This window comes from Eurosta solidaginis, chromosome 3 (assembly GCF_040869045.1).
Source record: "Eurosta solidaginis isolate ZX-2024a chromosome 3, ASM4086904v1, whole genome shotgun sequence".
Classification (NCBI taxonomy): Eukaryota; Metazoa; Arthropoda; class Insecta; order Diptera; family Tephritidae; genus Eurosta; species Eurosta solidaginis.
Window position 1 is genome coordinate 253710764 of NC_090321.1, and position 25698 is coordinate 253736461.

The 25698-nt window shown below is 34.6% G+C and overlaps 1 protein-coding gene across 17 annotated transcripts in view; it reads left to right on the forward strand.

Annotated features, from left to right (window-relative positions):
* E(Pc) (Enhancer of Polycomb) overlaps nt 1–10321 on the forward strand; it is an 82928-nt gene extending 72607 nt beyond the window's left edge. For all 17 annotated transcript variants that reach the window (XM_067775966.1, XM_067775965.1, XM_067775962.1 and 14 more), the window contains one exon: nt 281–10321. In XM_067775966.1, the coding sequence (XP_067632067.1) occupies nt 281–2004 (1724 nt within the window). In that variant the 3' untranslated portion in view covers nt 2005–10321. The remainder of the gene's footprint in view (nt 1–280) is intronic.
* The last annotated feature ends 15377 nt before the right edge of the window (nt 10322–25698 follow it).

Below are 25698 nucleotides of genomic sequence, written 5' to 3' on the forward strand. Positions count from 1 at the left end.
GAGCGTCGTAGAGCTTCGGAAAACTATTCAGCGGTTACCTATATGTCGTGCGATCGCAGCAACAGATATTCAGTAAAGCAACCAGGCAATAAGTTTTAGCTCATAAGTACATCTCATGCGTGAATTTTATGGTCAAACTTTATGTAAACACATTACTACAAAAAAAGTTGCGTTTGTATTCGAAGCTCTGCGTGTGTTATGCACCACTGGTATATTCTGTGATTTCCTCAAGTTATTAATCCCTCTTTAATTTGTTATTTAATTTCTTCAAATATTGCAGATATAAATAAACTGTTGTTGAATCGCAAATTTTCACAACGAAAAATAATCACCCAATCAGCGCAGCAACATCAAATCCAAATCACAAAGCATTTACAGCAATTGCAGCAACAACAACAGCAGCAACAACTTTTGCAGCAGCAACAACAGCAGCAGCAAGACGATGATGGTGGGATGACTGCAATTGAAGGACAAACAACCCCCATTGCTGGTGGTGGGGTAACAGCAACATTGGTTGGAACGCCATCTCAAGTGAGTCAACAATTACAAAAGGTGCAAATGCAAGGAGGCAAAGTGATAAAAATGTCTTCGTATCCATTACTCGTATCCGAGTTAAATGTAGCGCAACAACAACATCAGCAACACCACCAACATCCCCAACAGCAGAAACACAATTCCGCAGCGATTGCTGCAAATCATAATTACAGTCTCCAACCCACCACAGCAATTATAACATCAACACCATCAGCGACGCAACAAGGTGGTGGCAGCGGTAATAAAATTTATTTAACTAGCAACAATGTGGGCGGTGGTACCAATTTTACTATAGCTACAGCTAGCGAATTGGCGAATGCTGTTGCAGTGCAACAGTCAAATAGCAACAACAATAACAACAGCAGTAACAGCAACGTCAACAACAATAGCAGTATAGCACACAAATTGCATCACTACAAAGAATTACAAAACCCTAATTTAAAAGTGAATTTTGTTTCGACATCGAATGCGAGCAGCACTAGTGGTGGAGGTGGTACTGGGATTGGTGGCAACACCGTTAGCGTACAACATGGCAGCATCGTTGTGGATGCGAAAACGGTAGCGACAGCAGTTAGTCATTCCCAACAGCAGCAGCAACAGGTGTCAGCACAACAGCAGGCAGTTCTGTTAAATAAAGCCACAGCGAATGCAGCACTGCAACAGCAAAAATTGAAACGCGAACGTATACTCAATATAATTGGCGCTCAAAATATGGATGGGAATGCAGCAACTAATGTCGGTAATACCACAGTCAGCGTTAGTACCAGCGGCGGCGGTAATAGTGGTGGTGGTGGCGGTGAGCATCAAAATAATAAACGTGTGCTCTACACAAGCCTGTTGAATGTTAAGCCACTACAGAAGAATAACTCTGGTCAAATGCAAATGCAAATTGGACCCGGAGGCATGGCGCATGCGCTGTTACGTGGGCGTATTGGTAATAACCAAACGATTTTTACAAATATGCGTACGGTGCCAATATCGACAGGCTCTGCTGTTGGCAATACTAGCGGAACCACAGTGCAGCAGTTGCATGTAGCAGCGGCTGGTGGCAACAGTGGTATCGGTGGTAATAATAATGTGGGCGGTGGTGGTGGTAATGGTGTGAGTGTTAGTTTGGCACAAGTAACAACGAGTTCGTCGTCACAATCGTTGACACATCAACAACAGCAGCAACAGTCATTGGTGAATATAAGCGCAACACATGCTAATGCTGCGGTAGCAGATGGTATAACCACTACAACAACAACATGCGGTGCACTTACAAGTAGCTTCAATGACCTCAAAGGCATTGAGAGTGTGAGCAATAACAATAGCAATAGTAACAGCATTGGCTTGAGCGGTATCTCCAACAGCAACAATAATAGCAATAGTGGTGGTGGCGGTGCTAATGCTAACAATTCAACTCATGCGTCAGCGACATCGGCGAATGCGAACAATAATACACTGGCCTCAGCAATAGTCAACAGGTGAGACGCGGGGAGCTAACTAACAATAAGAAATCATAATGACATTGAGAATAAACGAGCCGCAAGTATGGGCGTAGCTGTGGCCATAATCTTAGCCGTCGCCGTTGTCGCAGGTCGAGCGGCGGCAGCAGCTGTTGTTGATATTGCGCAATGGCAGGCCGTAGAAAAAGCGCTGTTGCCGCAAAACAATATTGTTTTTGTTCATGGAATACGCTTTACATTGCAAGTGAAAGCTTTGAAGTGTGTTTAGTGTGAAGAATTAGAATTCGTTGGTAGGCAGGTGAATGCACGCACATCATCACCACCATCTTCCGAGTTGGTTGACATATCGAGTTTTGAGCGCAGTTGCCAAGTTGTTATATACGGAAGTGTATAATTGCATAGAATACTGACTGACCGACATATATAATGCACATGGTTGGGCACACTGCAGGCTGAGTCAGTAATTCTTCATAATTTTCGCATTGGCTGCTCATTGACAACAGCGCTAAAAATAGGCGACGCCGTCACAATATCAGGAAAAGCTTTAGCATTTTGTCTTAGCACCATCAGCCGCCACAGTAGCAGTAGAAGTATTTATTTGCAACAGCAACAATACAACTTATACCTTACCAATCTCTTGTAATTTTACTAGATGTTGTTAATACCTAATAATGTACTTGTAGATTATTCATATATGTATTGATTTATATATACAAATATATATATATATATTTATTTGTATATATATATGCATCTACCATATATATGTGCATATACATATATACTTAAAATGAGTTGAGCTGATATATGATACAATAACAAACAAACAAAAAAAAAAATAAGAAAGGTAACTGGGAGAAAAAACAAACAGAAATGAAATAATAGAAATATGTATAAATAATTAATGAAAAAAGCATGAGTTGAATTCTCTAACAATGAAAGGGACAAAAAACATCTAAACAACAAAATCCTAACTGAGGGCTATATAAACAAGCGGAAATGAAAATGTAGACGAAACACCGCATGCATTGGAGATGAGGGAGAGTGCGTTGAGTGGGGTGGGCGTATAACAGAACTTTCTTTTAAATTTAAAAATACAAGCGTGTTGTCTTATTTTGAAAGTATATTTATGAATTGACGACAGCGTCAGAGATGTTATGGATGTTATCGTAAATGCAGTTGGCGTGGAAAACGCGTCTGTTATTGTAAAGATAAATTGTATGAAAATATTTAGTTTGCAAAAGCAGACACAACTATGCATATATTTTGAATTGAGTTTTCAAAATCAGCTACAACACAATATTTAACATACAATTTTATCAAAAATACGCTTGTAGCTTTAAAACCTTAATTATTTTGACTACGCATTAGACTGCACCGAAAGATGAAAGTTGCAAAAGAGCGCCCCTAAATTTGCAGCATATGGTCAGAGAATATCGAAATTTATTTTTTTATAATATTTTTAATTTGCAAATACAGCTATTTGCTTCTAATATACTTTTGAACTCTGAAGCCGTATATATGCATATTAGGGCGAGTCGATTTGTATGGACGAAAGTTAACCGATATCGCGCCATCGATTTTTCAATAGGATGTGGGCTCAGGAAAAAAAAGTTCCACTACGCATACCCAAAAAAATTTTTTTTCGAGCCTGCGAAATTTCATTTTTTAACTTTTTTTCGACTTTAGTTTTTTTCATGACCTACTAAAAAAATTTTTATTTGATTTTAAAATTTTCATGTATACCCTGTCCGACTCAAAAATGTGCGCTAAAAACGTTGGCGATAACAGTTTAAACAAAAATAAAATATTCAAGGTTCGAATCGAGCTCAAGGCCTTGAGCTCGATTCGAACCTTGAATGATTTATCAATAGGCCGATAAAAACAAAAACAATTCAAAAATAAAATATTTTTTTTTTTTGTATGTATGCATCCCATTTTGCAAACGACTGTAGAGCATATTTAACATTCTTTCTAGATTATCTCAAAATGAGCTGAACATTTTTTTAGTAGGTCATGGAAAAAACCTTCAAAATCCAAAGTCGAAAAAAAGTAAAAAAAATGAAATTCCGCAGGCTCGAAAATTATTTTTTTGGGTATGCGCAGTGGAACTTTTTTTCCTGAGCCCAAATCCTATCGAAAAATTGATGGCGCGATATCGGTTAATAAATCGACCCAGTCTAATACATATGCCATGTTTATACGAACACGTAACTGATTTTTTATTAATTTAAAAGCTCTTTTATAAGCGTATTTTCAAATCGCATTGAATCTGTTTAGCTTCCGAACTGAACACTTTTTTAAATAATACCACGGTTGTCATTGTACTGTCTGCCAAACAAGTATGCATCCCATTTCAGCAAACGACTGTAGAGCATATTTAACATTCTTTCTAGATTATCTCAAAAAGATCTTCAGATGCAGGGGCGGTCTTTTGCAATTTTTCTTATTTCGTATAGGGGCCCTAGACAGTCTACTACCTATATTTGAATCGAGGGTGATATTTGGTCTTAATTCTTTTTCAATACATGTTTTATTCCAAAATTTTACAAGGCTTTTTAAGTAATTGTAAATTAAGATATTTACAAAAGTCGATCCGTACAATCTTATCTCTTCACTAAAAGCATGAAATATTCATAGCGCCATATTTCACTGATTGCTTCTAATGTGAATAAATGATGCATGCTTTTGGGTTTAGGTTTTACAGAGATTTGAAGCTATTGTATGTCAAAATACACATTGGATTGAAGCTTCTTATTTAATGTCCCTATTACGGTTTACAACTCAACTCTATTTCAGTTGAAATTTTGCAGTTTGGTATTACAACTCAACTTGTCAAAAACAATCTCGGTTAAAGTTGCCTAGTCTTAACAACTTTTTGTGGCATTTCCGTTTACAACCTTGTTTTGGCGTAGTTCTCAAAATCAGTTCTCTGATTACTGCATTTGTCTCACAAAATTTTGCGGTTGTTTGGGACAAAAGGTAACGTTTTCAAGACGGTGCACCACCTAATTTTTATCAAAGCCGGTATCAAAAGACGCGTTCCGACCCCCGTTTTTAGAAACTGAAAGCGAAAATTAAAAATTTTACTTCTGTCAAAAGATATAAGCAAAAAATCGGTTAAAATTTTCATGTGGTTGTTGTATTTTGCCAGATTTGTTGGACACTCACACACTAGGGCAGAAGGGTGCAGGACCCACCCAGGGTTATTTTTTAAAATTTGTGGCCGAAGGCCGCCACCGCCAAAGGGTGTGCTGTGCAAACAAACTATGGATCGGGCCTCATATTTCGGACCCACTCGGGGCCATTTTATGCGAAAAAAAAATATTGTATTTACCTGTAATCAGCAATTTTGTACACATTTATAGAAAAAACAAGGTTACAAGGATTACGTTGAAAAACTGTTTGACCTTATAGGGCGTAATCCCGCAGTTGGGCGAGTAAAGCCGCAGTTCGAATGCAGCCAAATTAGGTGAAATTATGCGAACGTGAGTCCCATCGATACTTCTCACTGATCTTGGGAATCCTGCTATGGAATCGTAACATACGATTACGGATCGAAAACAGTTTTCACACAAGCGATAAAAATAAGGTTATCCAATTATTTAAAAAAATAATAGCATATTATGGATTTAGTGAGAACGCGTTGCTCCTGGTTCACATATTTCATTAATTCAATGCACCATTTCGGAGCATTCGATCACGGATCGTATGTAACGATTCGGCCCCTGTTTTAAAGTAAACTACGATTTTTGAAACACTTTGCTCCTCTGCAGTTTGGTTTTAATCCACTTCGTAAAAATATGCTCCTCAATAATATCTAAAACCACTTTAATAACTGTAGATGTTGTCCAGCCCAACACTTTCCACTGGGTTTTTGATAGCTGCCGTCAGCAAGGAATCTTAAGTATGGCGCATAATTTCAAAAACCGTCTCTCGAACGCGTTTACGGAAATGGTCCTTCATTTCTTTAGTAAGGAGCAAACTATTTCCTTACTTAAACGAAAATTACTTACAAATCTGTAAAATAACTGCATTAGAAGCTCATCATTTTGCTATTAATAGAAAAATCACTTTTTCAAATGGTTAAATTTCCGCCACAAATTGATCAGTTGTTCATTTATCTGTCAAATCATCACTTTTTTAGGCTGGCAACATCAATTCAACTTCAACTGAAATATGTTGTAATTCGTAATACCAAACAGGAGTTGGGTTGTTTTCAGGAGCTGAAACTGTTATTCCTTTTATAATATAATTTCTTGCAAAACTATTAATTTTGGACTTTAAATATATTTGGATCAAGATAAAAATTATTTTCGGATTTTTATTTTTTGAGTCCGATAGAACTAGTTAAACGCGGACTTTTAAAAATAAAAGTCCAGAAATAAAAGCTAAATCCGGACTTTTATTTTGTCCTTAAAAAATAAAAAAGTCCGGATTTAACTTTTATTATTTATATTATTTTTAAAACTCCTAGTGTAACTATTTCTATCGGACTCAAAAAATAAAAATACAAATTTTACTTTTATATGTGGACTTTTATGGAAAAAGTTCGAAAAATAAAAAGGATGCAGGATTCGATATGATATTGCTATAGAGATACCTGGGAACTCAAACATTTTCACCTAAGACAATTTTTTGACCAAGACTTTTACGACTCCGAAAAAAAAAAATATTATTTTCCGTCCCTGGTATTTTAATTACAATCCAACTAAGTTGAGTTGTAAACCGTAATAGGGCCAATAAATTCATATTCTTAATTAAATTAATTCATCTGATATTGTAGAAGTTTGAGGAATTATTTAATCATAGTAATGGGCTTTGGCGCGAGTTTGTGAAAAGATAACGATTTTCTTTTTCAGTTTTGTTTTGAATTATGTAAAAGATGAAAAAAAGGCGGAATTTGCCATGCCATGGATACGATTTTTACGTTCAACTCGAATAAATGCAAAAGAAAAAGTAGCGAGACTCTAATTTTAGTTGGCATGACGACGTGTTTTTAATCAATTAAATTTGAAATTTTGAGCCTAGTAATGAAAAGACAGTAATTTATTATCGAATATGGCTTTATTGTTTTTCGAAGTATTCTCCATGATAATCAATACACCTTTGCATGCGTTCAAACTAATTTTCGTAGCACTTTTTCCACTCCGATTGAGGATTGAGCTTTTGTCAAATTATGCGGGTGGCAACGTGAACACATTTTTTTTCACAGCTAAATATTCATGCAATATCTTATTGATGCTCGTCACACTAATGCCCAGGGATGACTCAATTTCACGATAAGTCGTATGACGATCTTGCAATATAAGTTCGCGCACAGCGTCAATATTTTGTTGCACAATAACTGATTTTGGACGACCTTTACGACTTTCGTCCCTGAGCGAACGGCGGCAAACGATGGAATTCGTTATACCAGCGTTTCACAGTGGCAAAGGATGGGGCTTCATCACCAAAAGTGGAAGTAAGTTGTACAAAACACTCCTATCTTGATAATCCACGTCGAAAGTCGTAAAAAATCATCGCACGAAAATTTTCACGAGTTAATTCCATTTTTTTCGCTGAGATACAATTTTTAAGTTAACACAAGTTGTGCTCAAATGTCAAAATTTTCTGAAGAAGGTTATGCTTAAAAACGTCAAAATTTCAATGGAAAACGTCAGATGACGCTGGAAAACAATTAGTGTTGGCAAGGGTCAAAATATAAATAGCAACCCTCGGTAATGGTTTGTGATTTTCGTTTCTAGTTTGAAAAAAGTTAAAACGTTGTTCATTCATTTCAAAATCTTGTTTCTGCTTCAACTTGTTTAATGTGTAGTGAATTAGTGAAAATTACAAAAAAAAAAAAACAACACAAACAACACCCACTCTCTTTGTGCTCTCCCAAATGCAAAAATAATAATTTTGTTTTTAATTTATTAACATGTCCTCTAAGTAAATTACACGCGAAACAAAAATTAGGCAACATTTAAATTATTAGCAATCAAAAAATAACAATTTCAGTTGCTTTTTCTCTTTTTATTTATGTTTTTTAGAAAACAATTTCGTTATATAGATAATACGTTTATAAATAGGCGTTAGCTAAAAAATTAACGCTTTAGTTATTAAATTTTTTGTTATTTTTTTTTACGTAAAAAATTGTAAGTCTTGAAAGGGAAGAAAAAACGAAAAGTTACAATTACATATGTACATACATATGTGTAAACCTCAAGACATACGAGTTGAAGAGATCGCTAGTACATACAGCTGTATATAAATATTCTGACACGTCAAATAGGCGGCAGCCCAAATAAATAAGAACTGCTACCATTAAATAAAGTTGAAAAACATTCGCTTATTATGTATAATAGTATATGTATAATAGATCTTATTTTCAAGATCGTCTTTTTACCCTTTTTTAAATAAAATCAAAGGAAATAATTGCATAATAAATAAATCAACACATAATATATTAAAAAAAAAAAAATTCATATTTGCAACCGATATGCATTTAAATACGTTATTGCTGGATGCACGTGTTGGTGTAACTCATTTTGAATGAATCTTTTTTTTTTAATTTCAAAAGTTTGTTAACTCATTTTTGTAAGCTCGCAAAACTATTTTCGAAAATAAATTATTTGAAATTCGAAAAGTTTTTGAAAATTAAAAAAATGGAAAGATCGAAAATTTTCGAAGCACTCACTTTTTTTAAAATCTAGTTTTGTTATTTTATAGCTAAGTTACTTAACTTTTATGTTTTTAATGTGAACATTTTGTGTAACTTTAATTCATATTTACATATGTATTTAACGAAGTTTCAAAAGAAATTGGGCAACTGGCTAAAGTTTTGAAATTTAAAAGTTGCCGTTTTTGTGAACTCATAAATTGACAAACTGTTGTGCTTGTAAATCGAAATACAGCTACTAAAAATTCTTACATTATGAATAAAATAAAAAAAGAAACTTGAGAGGAAGCAGAGAAAAAATTCGTCGTGAAGCAGAGATCAGTTCTTTGTTTTTTATATAGTAAATCGTGTTTGCAAAGTCGAAAAAACGCTTTTAGTTTTCAAAATATAGTTTGTTGTTTTTCGAAATGTTGTTTGGTAACATTTAACATTATTCAAATTTGCTGTGATCACTCGCTTATTCGCATATTTTAAAAAAGTAAAATTTTAATTTCAAATAAATTATTTGTTTTTTTCAAATTGTTTACTAAAATTATTTTCATTGCTTTGAATAATGCACTTTTGAATTTTTGTTTTGAAAAAGTTCGAATGTCGAATTGCTTTGATTTTCGAAATCGTATTTCAGCTGCGAAATTGATTCGATCTTTGAAATTTATTCCGAATTGGATATTGGTTGTTTCATGATATTTATGCGAACGTGAAAATCGGTGCGATTTGGAGTATTCGATTGCTTATATTTAAAAATCACAATTGTTGCGATCTTGCAAATACCGCGAACTTTAAAATTCGTTCGTTGTTTTGAAAGCCGTTTCATCTTCGAAATTAGTTTGAGCTGCGAAATAAGATGAGTTTGAAAATAAGACAAGCAGTGATGTTATTTCATATAATTGCTGTTGGAATCGGGTTCGTAAGCAATCAATATTTGTGCAATGATTTACAAAAATATTGATTTGGTAATTAAACTATATTTCTTTTTGGTCTAAAAATCTAATTCGAGAAATGAAAGGAATAATTTCACAATCTATGACAAATAATATTTATTGTTTTCCAAACTAAAAACCCCTAAAAATTTGGCATTTCGACATGATGTATATTGGAACGATTTTCCGTCATCCCTTGTCGAATCTGGTTTCGAGACAAACCGGTTTCGGCATTGTGCCATCATCAGTGTCGATTTTCCTTCTACAGCCTGTTCAAAAATAGTTACACCAAAATTTTTCTATGCAAATTTTGTCTCTCATTCAATCAATTGCATAGAGGCGTCAGCAAAACGTTCGTATTCATCTTCATCTTAATGTACTATACTTTATGTGCCGACTACTCCTAAAACTCAAAACTACATACATACATACATACTACTTGTATAGTATATACTCCCACAAAAACACGCATACACTCATAAATTTTACATAAAAAAGCAAGAAGAAGAAATAATAAGAAATTACTTATAAAAATTAAAATGAAAATAATAAATTTAGAAATTAAAAAGAAAACTTTGTAAATAGTTAATAATGATAATGAATAAATTAAACTTAATTATTACAAATAAATTATAAACAAAAAAAAAAAAACAACAAATTAATATTAATGTTAATATTAAAAGTTATGTACTAAATAATTATAATTACAATAAATTAGTGGTAATAAACGACAACAAATCGAGATAAAAAAGAAATGCAAAAAACAACAAACAAATAAAAATTAGCTTCTTTTTTTTAAATGCAATTGGAGCTAGTCTATCGTTTGAATAATTGATTGCTTGAATAGTTGAGTTTTTTTAATGTTAATTTACATCTTATTTCTTAGGCGCTAATTTCATTTTTCTCATTACAAGTGTTCAATTTGACTGTTTTTCAAATATTTTCAAAATTTTCGTGTAGCTTAACAAGGTGAAATTGCAATACGAACAGCTAATAACTTTTCGAAAAGTTCCAAAAGATTCGAAATGCAGTTAAAAAAGTTTTGTCACTCGCATCAACATTTTAAATTCTTTGATTTCTCGGTTTTCCGATGTTAGCCTAATGGCTTTCGAAGTTTTACTCTTGTCGCAATCTCTGGTACTGCAGCTAAAGTGACAGTCCTATGAATCGGGAGTGGTTTTCCGACAGACGAAATCGTTGCGGAGTCACCTTAAATCACTCCAGATCGTTCCGATGTTTACACCCGACCGCCTTACTAAGTCAAAGCTCAGATGGTTTGGAGTTTTGGCCTGATTTCTATCAGAGGTATCCATTGTGCGGTCTATGGCAGTGACCCATTTGGAGTTGTAATGAAATGGTTGACGCAGTCCTGCACTTTTTATCCCAGTTGAGAAGCGCCAATGCATTCCCTTCCTTTGGAATACCCCCAAGTTTTGCTCTCTTTTTTTGAAGCTTGATTGCAATGTCGTCAACGTGTTTGCAAATTTCAATTCTTTGTAATTTTTAAGTGGTAAGTAAAATCAATTTCAAATTTTTAAACAAACTGGAATTTTATAATCCTCAGGACTCTCAAAATATACACTAAATATGTTTGTTTCCACCCCTAGAGAACCACGGAGCTTTATAAGCTAGTGAAAACCCACTATTCTATCAAAGTGCTGGCAGCCTCGGTACACGTTTTTCGGTACGAAACGATACCATTTTAAGACGGAAACCCCATATTTGTACTCGATACCTTTATAATGTGGCAAACTTATGTTTTAACTTTTGTATTGCGTAACATATTGCTCTGAAAAATCGTACGTTTTTTTTTTCCAAATTTTCCCCTGCGGCGCCACTTTCCGTAATTCTGGTTTCATCACCGTGCAAAATCGTACTAAAAGCTAAGGCGGTGAGGATTGCTAGGAAATAAGAACATATTCAACTAAATGTCTAACCCATCCTACGCACGTCTTTTTTTATGCTGATCTTAAATTGCTATGCTTGTTGTATCTATAAAGACACTCGTCAAGAGTTTTGGGTAGTATAATCGCGGGATATAGATCATTTACGCTCCGTTAAGGTACAATCCCACACATCTTGGGAACGATTAAACTTACCGTATTGAATCTTTTTTGGGGTGCTCGGAGCCTCACCTGTTAAGGAAACAGGTTTACAAAAACTATAAATTCCACTGGCAACTCCTTGAAAAGATTGCGCTACACCACCCCTTGGATCCCTCTTGAAATGATCATAAGATCAAACGGAAATTTCCTAAGTGGCCATTAAGTAAAATTAGGAAAGGTAATATAGACAATTGACCTTGTGACCATTTCAAGTGGTCATAAAGCCAATTCTGGAGTGACTCATAACGTCAATGGGCCTTTTGGGCGTTGACCATATGTCACCCCACCAGAAAAAATAATAAGAGGCCTTCACAGTGGCTAAACTCCTCTCAGGAGTCGCGCTCGGTGTACGCCGTTCTCAATGTCCAATACTCTATTCTTGCAGTGAAGCAAAGCAGACTTCGCAGGGAGTCATGCATAACTCTGGTTTAACTTAGTTCTGGACACATATTACACTTTCACTTATACAAAATGACCCTTCACATGCATGTATTAGGTCCTACGTGCAATGTGCCCCACCATGAGATTAACCATATGATGTGAAATGAACGCCTCTAACGCCAATATTCCTAAGGTCCAAAGCTGCTGAAAAAGTTTATTCCATTGGACTTCCGTTAGAGGATTTGAAGGCAATTTCTAAGGGGTCGCGTCTATTGGATAGGACCAAGCAATCCAATACCCACAAAAAACGGCTGCAGACACCAGGAAAGGCAAAATTATATTCAAGAAATTAAACACTCTTTGTCTCGCGTAGAGTTGGAGTTCCTGTTTTTATTGAGAAGATAGTTTTCGATTATAACCTGGGTGTGTAAGCTTCTGAAGAATTACTCTAGGTTTGAAAACTGAAACTTCTTCGTTCAAGTTTTGGAACTCAAAATGTTTCACTTTTTCGACCATCAGAACGTATTTTCAGTTATGGGTGATATCTTTACTTCGCCGTTATTGCGAGGAAAGTTACCTTGACAGTTTATAAAAGGCTGCTACTTACAAAATGTCTAATATAGGGTTCTATGGACGAGACAATGCATTTGGTGCATATATAAATTAACTACTTACGAGAAGGACAGGGTAAAACCGTACGGATGTTAATATTGTGTTATTTGTTAACGGAATTAAGGAAAATATATGAAGGGTCGGCAGATGTTGGATTCGTACATTCCCAGTCGGATGCCCTACATTACGTATATGATAACACCAGAACTGTGGTAAACTACTTGGAATGCTAAAAACTTCCAACGAAAAAGTTGCCGACGCCTTCCTTTGAGACCAAAAATTTAGTTGTATCAGGTCTAACAAATAGAACATGAATGCGGTTTAGTTAGCTGATTCTAAGTTAATGAACAAATAAATACCCAATAGTCTTGACTAAGTTTTTTAATTAGCTTCCATGATTAAAGACAAGTAGATAAAAAGGAGAAAATAGTTTTTTACTTCTTGTACGGATAAGGAAAGTTCCCAAGGAAAGTTGGGGAGTTGTATCGATGTTGATGATCGTTTGCCGGGTATTGATCGGGTACGTTTTGCAAAATAGCACCATTAATGTACTAGCCCGCCCATCTTGGGAATGGTATGATATGACCACGTTGCACCTTTATGGTCATCCAACCCCCTTCTTTCGTGAGCGGTTTAGGGCTGCTAAAAACTCGTCCGCTAAACACTATTCGCCACTGATAGGTAGAAAATTGGGTTGGAAAATTTATAAATTGCGCTAGCAGCCCCTTGAAGGGGTTCTGGTACAAAAACTCTTGAATCTCCTATTTGTTTTACTCTTTGTTGCCGCCATACGATAACTTTCACAACGGTTTTTGATGTATATTCTTCTGGAACCCATTGCATAATGTACCTTGTGTGTTTACTCAAACCATTTGGTTGGATTAATAAACCTTCTGATGTCCTTCATGGACAGCCTAGAGTTCTGAACCTCGTGTTCGCCAGGGCTGGCCATTCGCAAGTGACTGTCTCCTTACAATCGTCGACACTAGCGCTACTGCACCTGTCGTTAAAGGGGATTCCGATTTTATCCGCAAGTGGCCAGCGTCCTATAATGGTTTATGTGATCCTGAATATCTCCTTGCTAGTAATATTTAGTAGAGACTCTGTCATCTCTGACTCTATATTTAAACATGATTGGTTGGTAATTTGGCAGGTAACTATAGAGTACCAATTGCGAACTGCGGTTTTCCTGAGATTAAAAGAATTTCACCCTTTATTGATTAAAGTGGCTAAAGTTGATTGCTCAGAGATGTCCAACGATGCTTCGGCCTTTGCCAGTTCATGCGCTTTTTCATAGCCGGGAATGTTGCTGTGACCAGGTACCCAAATGAGCGTGATGTGCGCAAGCTTTGTTGCTTTTCGTAACGCGGCTTTAGAGAATGCATATGGTGAATATAATGCTTAGCTATCCGAGCATATGCGTATCGCACCGTCGCGTACACGATTTTCTAACAGGGAAATTAGTTTGCAAGACGGTTAGAACACCACACTAATACCACAGACCATTTTGCACCCTTCAGTCCAGAGTGATGTTACACCATCTTTGTAAGCTTTGTCGGCTGACCAAACCGTTCTTGAGGGCCCCCTCGCCTTGAAATCCTTGTCAAAGTTCAATGTGGGTGATAGGTAATCTGTAGCTGCATCGACGTTGGGGAACATTCTTAGGATACAGCTGTGGCCATACAGGTTTTCGTTCCATCTGCTAGGCTCCCTAAGTTTTATAGCTAAGCTTGCAACTGTTGGGGGTTTGTGGAGGTCCAATGGCAGTTAAACAGGATAACATTTGGCGCATTCGTTGGACTCGACCTGCTCCTGTTACCCCCGCGCATGCTGCCCGCGTAGAGTTGAGGAAAAATTTCCCTAAATTGTGATTACTAAGTCGTCTGCATATGATGAATTTCATATCAAAACCTATAAAAAAGGCACATTTTGAAGCCGACCTCCTCAGATTTTGATGAAATTTTGCATAGAGGTACACTTTACCTCTACAAACACCACCTCGTTTTTAGAAATTCCATTTTTGAAAAATTGTGGGCGTGGTAAGGTGTCAAAGTTGTGAAGAATACGTAAAAATGACGATAATAGGTAATTTGAAGCTGTGATAACTACGGAATGGCTCAACCGATTTCAGAGCTTTCGAAAATATACACTGTAAAAAATTTTATTGCACTGAAAAATTGTTTCAAAAATAAAATTTTAAACTTGGAAAAAATCAAAGGCCAAGTGTTTTAAAATAAAATATATTTTTATTAGAGAGGTCTATTTAATATATATAGCATATCCAAAAACTAAAATGGCGTTTTCTTTCCTTTTTTTAAATTTTAAGTAAATGCATCTCTTTATATATTGATATCATAGTAAATTTGAGCTGTTATAACTGCGGAATGGCTCAACCGATTTGCAAGATCTTGGTACCATTGGAAAAGTATTCTAATCGGCTATCGAAACCGTACACTGAGACAATTTTTATTACACCAAAAAGCATTTTTTTTTTAAATGGTTGATCTTTGTAATTTTTTCCAAGTTAAGTTTTTAAAAAACTTAAAAAAAATGGTTTACAGTATACGTTTTCGAAAGCCTATTTGAATACCTTTCTCATGGTACCAAGATCTTTAAAATCGGTTCAGCCACTCTGTAGTTATCACAGCTCAAAAGCACTATGATAAAATATAGAGAGATGAATTTACTTAAAAAATTTTATTAAAAAAAAAACGCCATTTTAGTTTTTGTATATATTATATATATTGAATAGACCTTTCTAAAAAAAATGTATATTATTTTAAAACGCTTCGCCTTGAAGTTTTTTTCAAGTTTAAAGTTTTATTTTAGAAAAAAAAATTGTTTTCAGTGTATTAAAATTTTTTTTACAGTGTATGCTTTCGAAAGCTGATCTGAATACGTTTCCAATGGTACCAAGATCTTTGAAATCGGTTGAGCCATTCCGTAGTTATCACAGCTCAAAAGTACCTATTACAGTCATTTTTCGCGCATTTCTAACAACTTGACACCTTGCCACGCCGACAATTTTTCAAAAATGCAATTTCTAAAAATGCGGTTGTGTTTGTATAGGTAAATGGTACCTGTATGCAAAATTTTATCTGAGGGGGTAGGGTTCAATGCATATCGGTTTTGATATAAAATTCATCGTATGGCACCACTTTTACTCCATTCCTATCGAATTCAAGTAGTATCTTGTTCAGTGCTACAACCCAAAGGTAAAGAATCCAGCCACATCTTACTCGAATTCAAGTAATTACGCATGCTCGTTGCTCGCTGATTTTTATTCAGCTTTTACTTTGCCTTAGTTTGAAATGTTGTAATTATGTACGAAATAAGCTAATTAAATAACAGCATAATCAACCCTAAATATAGTAAATAGTTTATCTTGTAAAAATAAATGCATTAATTATTACAATAAAACAAGAAGAACCTACTACTACTATTATTACATTTATTTTTTTATACAGCTATTAAAAAACGAACAAATATCTCAAATCAAATTAAAAAATATTATATTAAATACATTTTAAATTAATTAACAAAATATGTATAGAATTATAATAATAAAAAAATAAATATGCATTGAATGGCATCTGCAGAATGCGAACACAATACATATTAAAAAAATATAGATATATTAAAATAAGTAATAAAATAAATAAAAAAACTTAAATAAATTAAAAAAAATAATAATCATCTGAAAAACGTGTTGTCTATTTTAAGGAATTAGCGTAAATAAATGCATGAAATAGCGTTACTTAAATATCTAATTGGAAAATTATAATGAAATTTAAGTAAGAAATTCAGTTCAGGAATAATTTGAAATAATGCAATGCGAGTGAGGAAAAATCAAGTAAAAAATACAAAAACAAAATATTTTTGTCTTTTCATTTTAAATAGCCGCAACATTTAATGGTCGCGCCACAATCAAATTTTCATATACATAAATACTTTCAACGCAATCATATGCATGATGAGTAGATTGCACGTAAATTTATGGAGAATGGCAGAACGTGTGTCACTTGCGCCATCTGATATGAAAAGGTAGATAACTTCCAACTTTGTTGCAAGCAAAGCATAAGAAGAAGAATTTGATATGCATTTTGGCTATGAGTGCTTTCAGACTTTGCAAGTGAAATTAATTTTCTCACTCGTTGGTACTTTTCTTACATGTTTCACAATTAAAAACTGCAAATTAAGAAATGAATAGGACACGAAATATGTTAGCAAGTATTTTTGTGGTATAGTGAGAATGTTTATAACAGTGCTTAGCGAAACTTTATATGTGAATGGGCAAAGTGAAATAAGTTTCAGTTGCTAAGTCTGAAGTTTCTTTATATTTGCAAACGCAACATCTTGCGTAATTATGGCGATGTTGCTGTCATGCATAATACATAAAGACCCCACCATAAGTTAAAAATAAAATTCACAATACACAGTGCTCGCCGTAACATATAAATGCTATATATAACCCGCCCATATAAGTTGAGTTGCAATGAGCCATCCAGCTCTAGATCACGATCAAATCTCATAGTTTTATGCCAGTTGGTAGCACTCAATCCATGGGTACGTATCATAATAGCCGTGTTTTTTTACACGTATATACGTCTACGTTTGCACGTAAAAAACGCTTATCCTCACTTAGATAATGCTTAGGAGACCCATCTAGTGGCAACTAGCTACAGAACATGTTGTACCGAAAAGCGAAGACACAAACCTCTGTTGTATGTCTGCGTATAACCTATAACTGAATCGGTTGCGATGAGTAGTGGACATACATAGAATTAGTATAGAGGTGAAACATAGACACATATTTCAGTTACATTTGAGTATAATGCGTATTGAAATTTAGGAGTACTAATTTTATGCGCAGCAATTTCAGAAGAGTAGATAAAGTCTAACGCTTAGCAGTCCATATGAAGTTTAAGCGTAAACGTATATAGATGTAAAAAAAACACAGCTAATGCTATAATAAAGGTGATGTCAACAACATAACCTCACTTTCTGGGCAGCTCTATTTGAAGGCATTTACTTTTATTACAAAAGTATGAAATTTCGATTGCTTAATTTTTCGTACAAACATCCTTAAGTAAATAAGTTTGTTTATATATTCTTTTGGCGAATACAAAGCAACGTAAATCTTTTTGTTTAAAAAGTGCTAGTAGCGGCTTATATAGTTATTATCAGGCCAATTCTAAAAAATTCCGTGCGAGTTTTTTCCCTTCTCCCATTCCTCGTATTCTAAATAAAAATTCCTTGTGAGTTTTTTCACTTCTCCCTTTCCTCCTATTCTGAACAATGTTCGAAAAAGCGGAAACCGGTTATGGGAGAAAAGTAGGTATTATGAATGTGAGGGAGAGGGAGATTTCTCTGCCATTTCATAGGAGTTTTTTCACTTGTTAAATTAAAGGGAATGCATCAAAGTAGTTAAAGGAAATTGGTTCTTTTAAGAAAGAACACTTATTTGTACAAATTTGTGCTGAAATATGAATGTACATTCTACCACAATATTCTCACTGTTAATACAACAACAACAACAACCACAATAGTCTTTATTTTAAGTAGAAAAGTATATCATAAGCAACAGAAGAGCTCTTGGTATATCTGATGCAGCCATCCAGAAATTGCGCAAGGATTTTTAAGAAGGCTCAAATAGATTTTGGCATATGGCAAAAGGCGAACTCAACTCGACTTGGTCGCCAGAAAATTGCTTTGCTGAATGAAAGCAGGCAACTCCAGCGGATTTGTGTTATCCCGGCGGTCTTCTTCTTATGCTCTGTTGATGTTGCTGTGGCACCAATTCATTACTCATTTCAGTGAATACCACATGAAATGCAATAATGTGCATTGTTTATACCTTATTTCTTAATTTCAAACAAATTGGCAACAATAATTAAACCTTACAATTTTTTAAACAAAATAAGAAATGCGCAACGAAATTTCAATTGACAAAACAGCTGACTTCGAAAATTCGAAATTCCTATTCCCCAATTATTCTTCTCCCTAGGAGAAAAGAATTGGAGGAATTTTTCCGCGGGAATAAAAAAATCCGCGAGAATATTTAGAATTGGTCTGTATATTTATAAACGCATACTAAAATCTTGTCAATGTCAGTTACATATGTATGATAGACAACCCTATTAAATATGCATGCCGGACTTGTCAAAATAAGGAAAAACGTGAACGGAATGAGAACACCTGAATATTTATTTCATCATGGGTACACATTAGACTGGGTCGATTTATTAACCGATATCGTGCCATAGATTTTTTGACAGGATTTGGCCTCAGGAAAAAAAGTTCCACTACGCATACCCAAAAAAATAATTTTCAAACCTGGAAAAAAATGGCGAAAGGGTCAATTTTGCGACCAAAACACTCCCCAAAACCCAAAAAAATATTTTGTTTTTCAAAAATCTGTTATCGCCAACGTTTTTACAACAGAAAAAATATTTTTTGGGTTTTGGGGAGTGTTTTGGTCGAAAAATTTACCCATTGGTAATTTTTTTTCGCAGGGTCGAAAATTATTTTTTTGGTTATGCGTAGTGGAACTTTTTTCCTGAGCTTTAATCCTATCGAAAAATCGATGGCGCGATATCATTTAACTTTCGTCCATACAAATCGACCCAGGTTAGTACGCATAATAAGGTACCTGTTACTTACAAACTTTTTTCCCGAATCGCCCCTTAAATTTTGTTTTAAAATTCGAAACAAATTATCATACCTAAACGAATACTATTAGTTCTTTGAACCCTGTGACAAATGCGATACATTTTCACTATAATACCGTTTTCATACAGAAACTTAATCGAATCATAATTCTATTTAATGCAATAATTAAGTTTCCGTTTTCATACAGAGCCTTTTGCTTCATTAAGCGAACATCTGTCAGCTGCCCCAAAAAAATATTTCGTTTTTACAAAAAAAAGTTAAAATGGGAAGCAGCCATTTCCTTCTTAACTATAAATACTATCAAAATAAAGTGCATGCGCAACTACCCATAGATGTTGCACTTAACCAAATATGTGCCTATTTTCGAAAAAGGCTTATTACCTTTTGCAGCAAATGCATCGAAAATAAAATTTTGAAATTTTTTCGTGTTTTTCTATTTTTCGTAAATTATTGAAAATAATTTATTTTTGATTGTCATTTGTTACATTGACAATTGACAATAAAATTCGAAGCACCAAGCAAAACCGACTGGATTTTTCACTCGATTAGGCATTCAATAAAGCAATAATGAGATAATTAAGAATTTGTATTTTGTATGGAAGGTTGAGTTCAATTAGGGCTTTAATGTAGAAAACTGGACTAATTATTTCATTAAGCCTCTGTGTGAAATTGGCATAATTTTATATTGGATTTTGCACTTAAAAATACTCTAGAATACTATTACTTAAAAACCGGTGTCGGCAGTTAAAGCACGTGTCGGGAGAGGTACCAAAAGACGTGTCCGAAGGCTGATATTCGAAATTTTACTTCTTTCAGGAGCCATGAAGAAAAAGCAATTCCACATTTTGTTGTGGATTTTGTATTCTTCATATATTGCACATACGCACCCAGGGGCGGATCCAGGATTTTTTTTGGGAGGTGCACACAGAACGAACCCGCAAAAAAATTAACAAGAACTTATATAAATATTTAGAAGTAGCATACCTACTTCAAATTTATTTATAGAGGTTCCAGTATATACATACATATATGGAAGGCTTATAAAAGTGTCAAAATAATAAAAAAAATATGTGTACAGTAAAGACATTTTTCTTTTATATTTCCTACTGAAATTGTCCAGCACTTCATTAGGGTCCATTCTTCCCGCAATATCTTCATTGATATGCATTAAAGCCAATCCATTCAAACGCTCTCCTGTCATCCTGTTGCGAAGATACGACTTTAATCGGCGTAAGGTGGAGAAAGATCGCTCGGCAGTGCTGGTAGTCACTGGAAACGTAAACAGCAATTGACAAAGAGTTCTAATATTTGGCAACGCCGTTGCTCGTTTGTAGGCATCTGCTGCAAAGAAGATCTTCTTTATATACTTCTGCGCCTTGTAAAACATTCTCCATATCTTCATCGCTGAAGTTTTGCGACAGCAACTTTTGCAATTGCCCAGTTCTTTGCATGGAGGCGTTAGGAAAGCTGGATGACATTTCGTTTATAATATAGTCTAGAAAAGTAATATATACTGCAACTCGGTAACAATCCTCAACTGACTGAGTCTGATGCTGTGTGGGATAGCACCCGTTTCCAAAACGCTCTTTTTCTTCAAATTAAAAAAAAATGCGGTAAATCGGGCTGACATATTGTTTCAAAAATGTCCTATAATAGCATAAATTCATTCGTTTTGATCTGAGATGAGGCGTTTATGAAACAAGTTTGGAATAAAGCATTTCAGATGGGATTTTCTTGGAATAGGGGTTTTTGATCTTTTTTGTGGTGATTCTGTTCACAAACCCATATCTACTAATCGAGGGCACTCGTTACCATACCTTTTCGAGGATCTTTCGGTGTGGTAGGCGAGAACGCTACCATCTCACTACAAAAATGTCAAGGGCGAAAACTGCATAGCATAGATTCCATATTCGATCGAAACTGAAATAGAAGACATTGATTTTTACATAATTTTCAGTAAAAATGGACTAAGGCAGTAGAGCCACCGAAACACAGCCTAGCGTCGTGTGTAGTCAATTACTGTCGGAATCGAAATAGACAACCTGGTCGTCACCAAAAAAAAGTAGAAGAGCGTTAGGTGTGTCAGGAGGTTGTGTAGCGCAACCCAATTTTTCATTTCACCCACGCGGGGCTAATCCTCTTACAAATTTGAATCGTCATACACATATTAAGCAGTCGAGGCTCTGGCGATCCCAAGTTTCACACAGATAGACGGGGTGGAACGACATTTAAGGTGCAATGTGGTCATATCGAATCGTTCCTGAATTGGGCAGGCTAGTACCTAGGCTAGTACCATAACTTACCGGATCATACTGACTCTTCTGCCTGTAGGACCCCCTAGTAATTGAGGTGTTCACTTGAGTTACCCAGCAGCGAATGGTTTCCAGAAAATTATTGCAACTTTTTCTAGACTGTTAGCACTATTAAATGCTTAATGTGCGTATGTATGGATATATGTCTCTACATCAAGAGCTCCATCAAATAGTATGTGATGTTTTTCTCGCAGGGTAATGTAATTTTCACTTAACGCCAAAAAGTATGCTCCGATTTTACTTTAATGTAAAGTTTATAATGACCATAATAATCGTTCATACGAGGGATGACAATCGCGGGATCCCGATCTGTTAGTCCCGGGATTATTGAACTTTAATCCCGAAATTATTGAAAATAGCATTTAATATCAATTTATATAAATAATTTATAACTTGTTCCACAAATATCCCCCTTTTAAGAAAAAACAAGCATTACACTGGTGGACAAAAAAATAAAAAAAATATTTTAAGGAAATATTTTGTTATTGGTTTTTAATCGGAACTCAAAAAATCCAGATAATCGCCATCCTTATTTCATACCAATTAAAATTAATGTTCATTTGTTCATTAGTTGTTAATTAAGAAAATGCCTCCCCCTTCCTAGTGTTTGATATCTAACATGGCACCAGGGCCACATACATATTAATTCGATTTATTATCAAATACTTATATATTTCTTATTTTGAAATGATAAGGAAATATGAATTTATAATGGCTGGCGTTTCGAAAAAGCTCTATCTAAGAAAATTATTAAATAATGCCCTATTTCAGTGGCCGAATCGTAACATACGATCACGTATCGAAAACTATTTTCACGCAAGCGATAAAGTTAAGCCTGTCAAACTATTTAAAAATAATAATATATTATGGATCTACTGAGTACGCGTTGTATATTTTGACATTAGCTGAGGCGTTTACCATAACAGTTCTGAGATAGGTCAAAACAAAATATGAAAATAACCTATAATTTATTTATTCAAACCATGCCATAAATGCTATATATTTCCCATATAAAATTAGAGAAGAGATTTGTACAAAAAACCATTGCAGTGAATAATGGCAGTTAGTCGATGTTGATTAAGTTGAATAACAGCTAGTCGATTTTCAATCAATGCAACAATGGGCCAAGTAAATCACATTTATTATGGTTGTCAACGTCAACAATCACTTCTTATCGTCATCGACATCTACGTCACGTCAATGCGGAATGCGTATTTACTAAAACAATGTATAGACGTTGATGTGTTATCGACAATTTTGTATAAAAACTATGATCACTATACTTTTGACAATTGTTTATTTACAATTTGTTCAGTGGTTATTTGGTAATTATTGTAAAACTTGTGATTTAAAATATTTTTCGTATCGGACAGTGATACTTCGAGTGATGACTAGTGCAAGGAGAGTTACTTCTCCAAGAAAAGAGATGCTTCAAAGGCATGATATTTTAAATTTGCCAGATAAGAAGTTAGTACTATAATTGCTGATTTCCATTAGATCACAATTCTCCATTCCGGGTAAAATATAAAGAATTTATTTAAAATTTGTTGGAATTGTCCTGTTAAACCCCTTGGCAAGGGTTGGAATCTTTTCCAATTCTGCAACAAGCTCCGTGAATTGGTTGTTGTTGGTTATTTTTACCATTTTCTGAAATATAATTAAAAATAAATAAATAGCGTGTATTTATAAAAATAAATAAAGCTTATATTACCAATTTTTATAGCCGAATTTCGTATTGTAGCGTTTGTCGTCACCAAAAACTATGTTGTCAAATTTTGCGTCACGTCACGTAAACACAACTTCAATGCTGTTTTAGCCGATACCAAAAAAGCATCAACACCTGTCAAAAGTTATCGACTTTGACAACGCCGATACCAATTCATGAGAATCGACACTAATTTTCTCACTATTGACAACCATATAGGGGTGAAATTTCTTAGTAGTTTTAATACAATTAACATTTTTTTATACTTTGCACACAGAGTATATTAACTTTGATTGGATAACGGTTGAACGGTTGAAAAAAAATTTGATTGAGCCATGTCGGTCCGTCTGTCCGTCTGTCCGTTAACACGATCACTTGAGTAAATATTGAGATATCTTCAACAAATTTTGTACACGAGCTTATCTGGACCCAGAAGAGACTGGTATTGAAAATGAGCGAAATCGGATGATAACCACGCCCACTTTTTATATATATAACATTTTGGAAAACACAAAAAGCCTGATTATTTAGTAAATAATACACCTAGGAATGTTGCAATTTGACGTGTGGACTGATATTAAGACTTTTGATAAAACTTTGAAAAAAAAAAATTTAAATGGGCGTGGCACCGCCCACTTGTGATAAAATCAATTTTACAAATACTATTAATCATAAATCAAAAATCGTTAAATCTATCGTAACAAAATTTGGCAGAGAGGTTGCCTTTACTATAAGGAATGCTTTGAAGAAAAATTTACGAAATCGGCTAATGACCACGCCCACTTTTATATACAAGATTTCTAAAAGGGTCGTGGACGAATAAAATAAGCTATATATTTGCAAAAAGAGCTTTATACAATGGTATTTCATTTCCCAAATGGATTTATAACAGTAGATAGGAAAAACTTCAAATTTAAAAAAAATGGGCGTGGTATTTGTCATTCTCTTCTGCCTCATCAATGTCCAAGTACATCCAAACCAGATTTGAAAACGCTGTTTGTGGAATGCTTTAGTTACGCACGTACGTTTCTTTTAACTCACATGATTAATATCTGCAGAAAATTTTAAATCTCTCTTTAATTATAAGAATCATTTATATTCTTATTGAACGCCTTGTAAAAAAAAAAACATGAAACTTAGTTTGAATAAGCCTCAAAATGAAATTGCTAGTCTACGTCAGACACTAAAATTTCGGCGCTAGTTTTCATATGATACGTCGATAATGTTTGTAAGTACATACTACCAAGGTAAAATGATTCGCTACAAAAAACCAAATGGATTGAACCACCCTACCGATCCGAAATTGATTCAGATAGATATCGGGATAACAGCGTTGTTCATCACTGCTGATTTAAACGCAGTAATCATTTGCCGTCTTTCAGTGAGTTTTACAGCTCCGGATCACGCTCAATTCTCGCGGGAATGATCTGGATCATTGAGAGACTTGAGAAACAGATGTGAAATTTTCGCACACGTGAAATGTGTTAGGCAGATGTCGCCGCTGTTTTTCATTTAACTCATACGGCTAAAGGCTAAGCAGCGACATCTATTTTTGAAAAAGTAGGTTTATTAAAGGCAGCGTTGCCAAACTAAAAAGAAATAAATAAACAAATTATCTGGCTCACAAATTGAACCAGACTTCTATCTGGATTTATCTGGTTCAAATCGTTGTTGTTGCATTTACATTCAAAATTATTTATCTGGCTGAGGATTTTGCCACCGGATGATAGTTATTGTGTACTATATAGTTTGGCAGCTTAAATTGAGGTTATGTTGCGAATAGAGTGGAAGGCACTCGAATTCAGTGAAAGAGACAATCGAATGGAGTGGAATGAAGAACAGTAGGAAGAGGAGAGTTGCATTGGATCAATATAACGTCAATCATTGCATCAATATTAAAGATATATTTAAAAAAAATAATTAAATACTGAAGTATAAGCAAACATTTTCTTTCAATTACTGCATGTAAGGTGTCCTAGATGCTATATATTCCAAAATTATAACATTTTATGTCTGTTTAAAAATTTAACTTCAATTTCCTGAGATTTCCGTAATATGGCCATTAGTGATGTTTGTGTGTGTGTGCAAATTTTGAGCGATCAGCTGTTAGTTGCGCTACTTGGTAAAGTTTACAATGGCAGTAATGGAATCGTGAAGGGAATATCACTCTAAGCGCCAAATGCAAAAAAATATTATGATCTATTCCATAAGAAAAGTTTTCATTTTGTGGTTTTCTGAAAAAATTATTTGTAGTTTCATAATTTTAGGGGAAAATTATGTATAACGCAACGAGTAATTTTTTCTCGTGCGAACCAAAATTCCTATCATAGAAGAGCATTCATTCA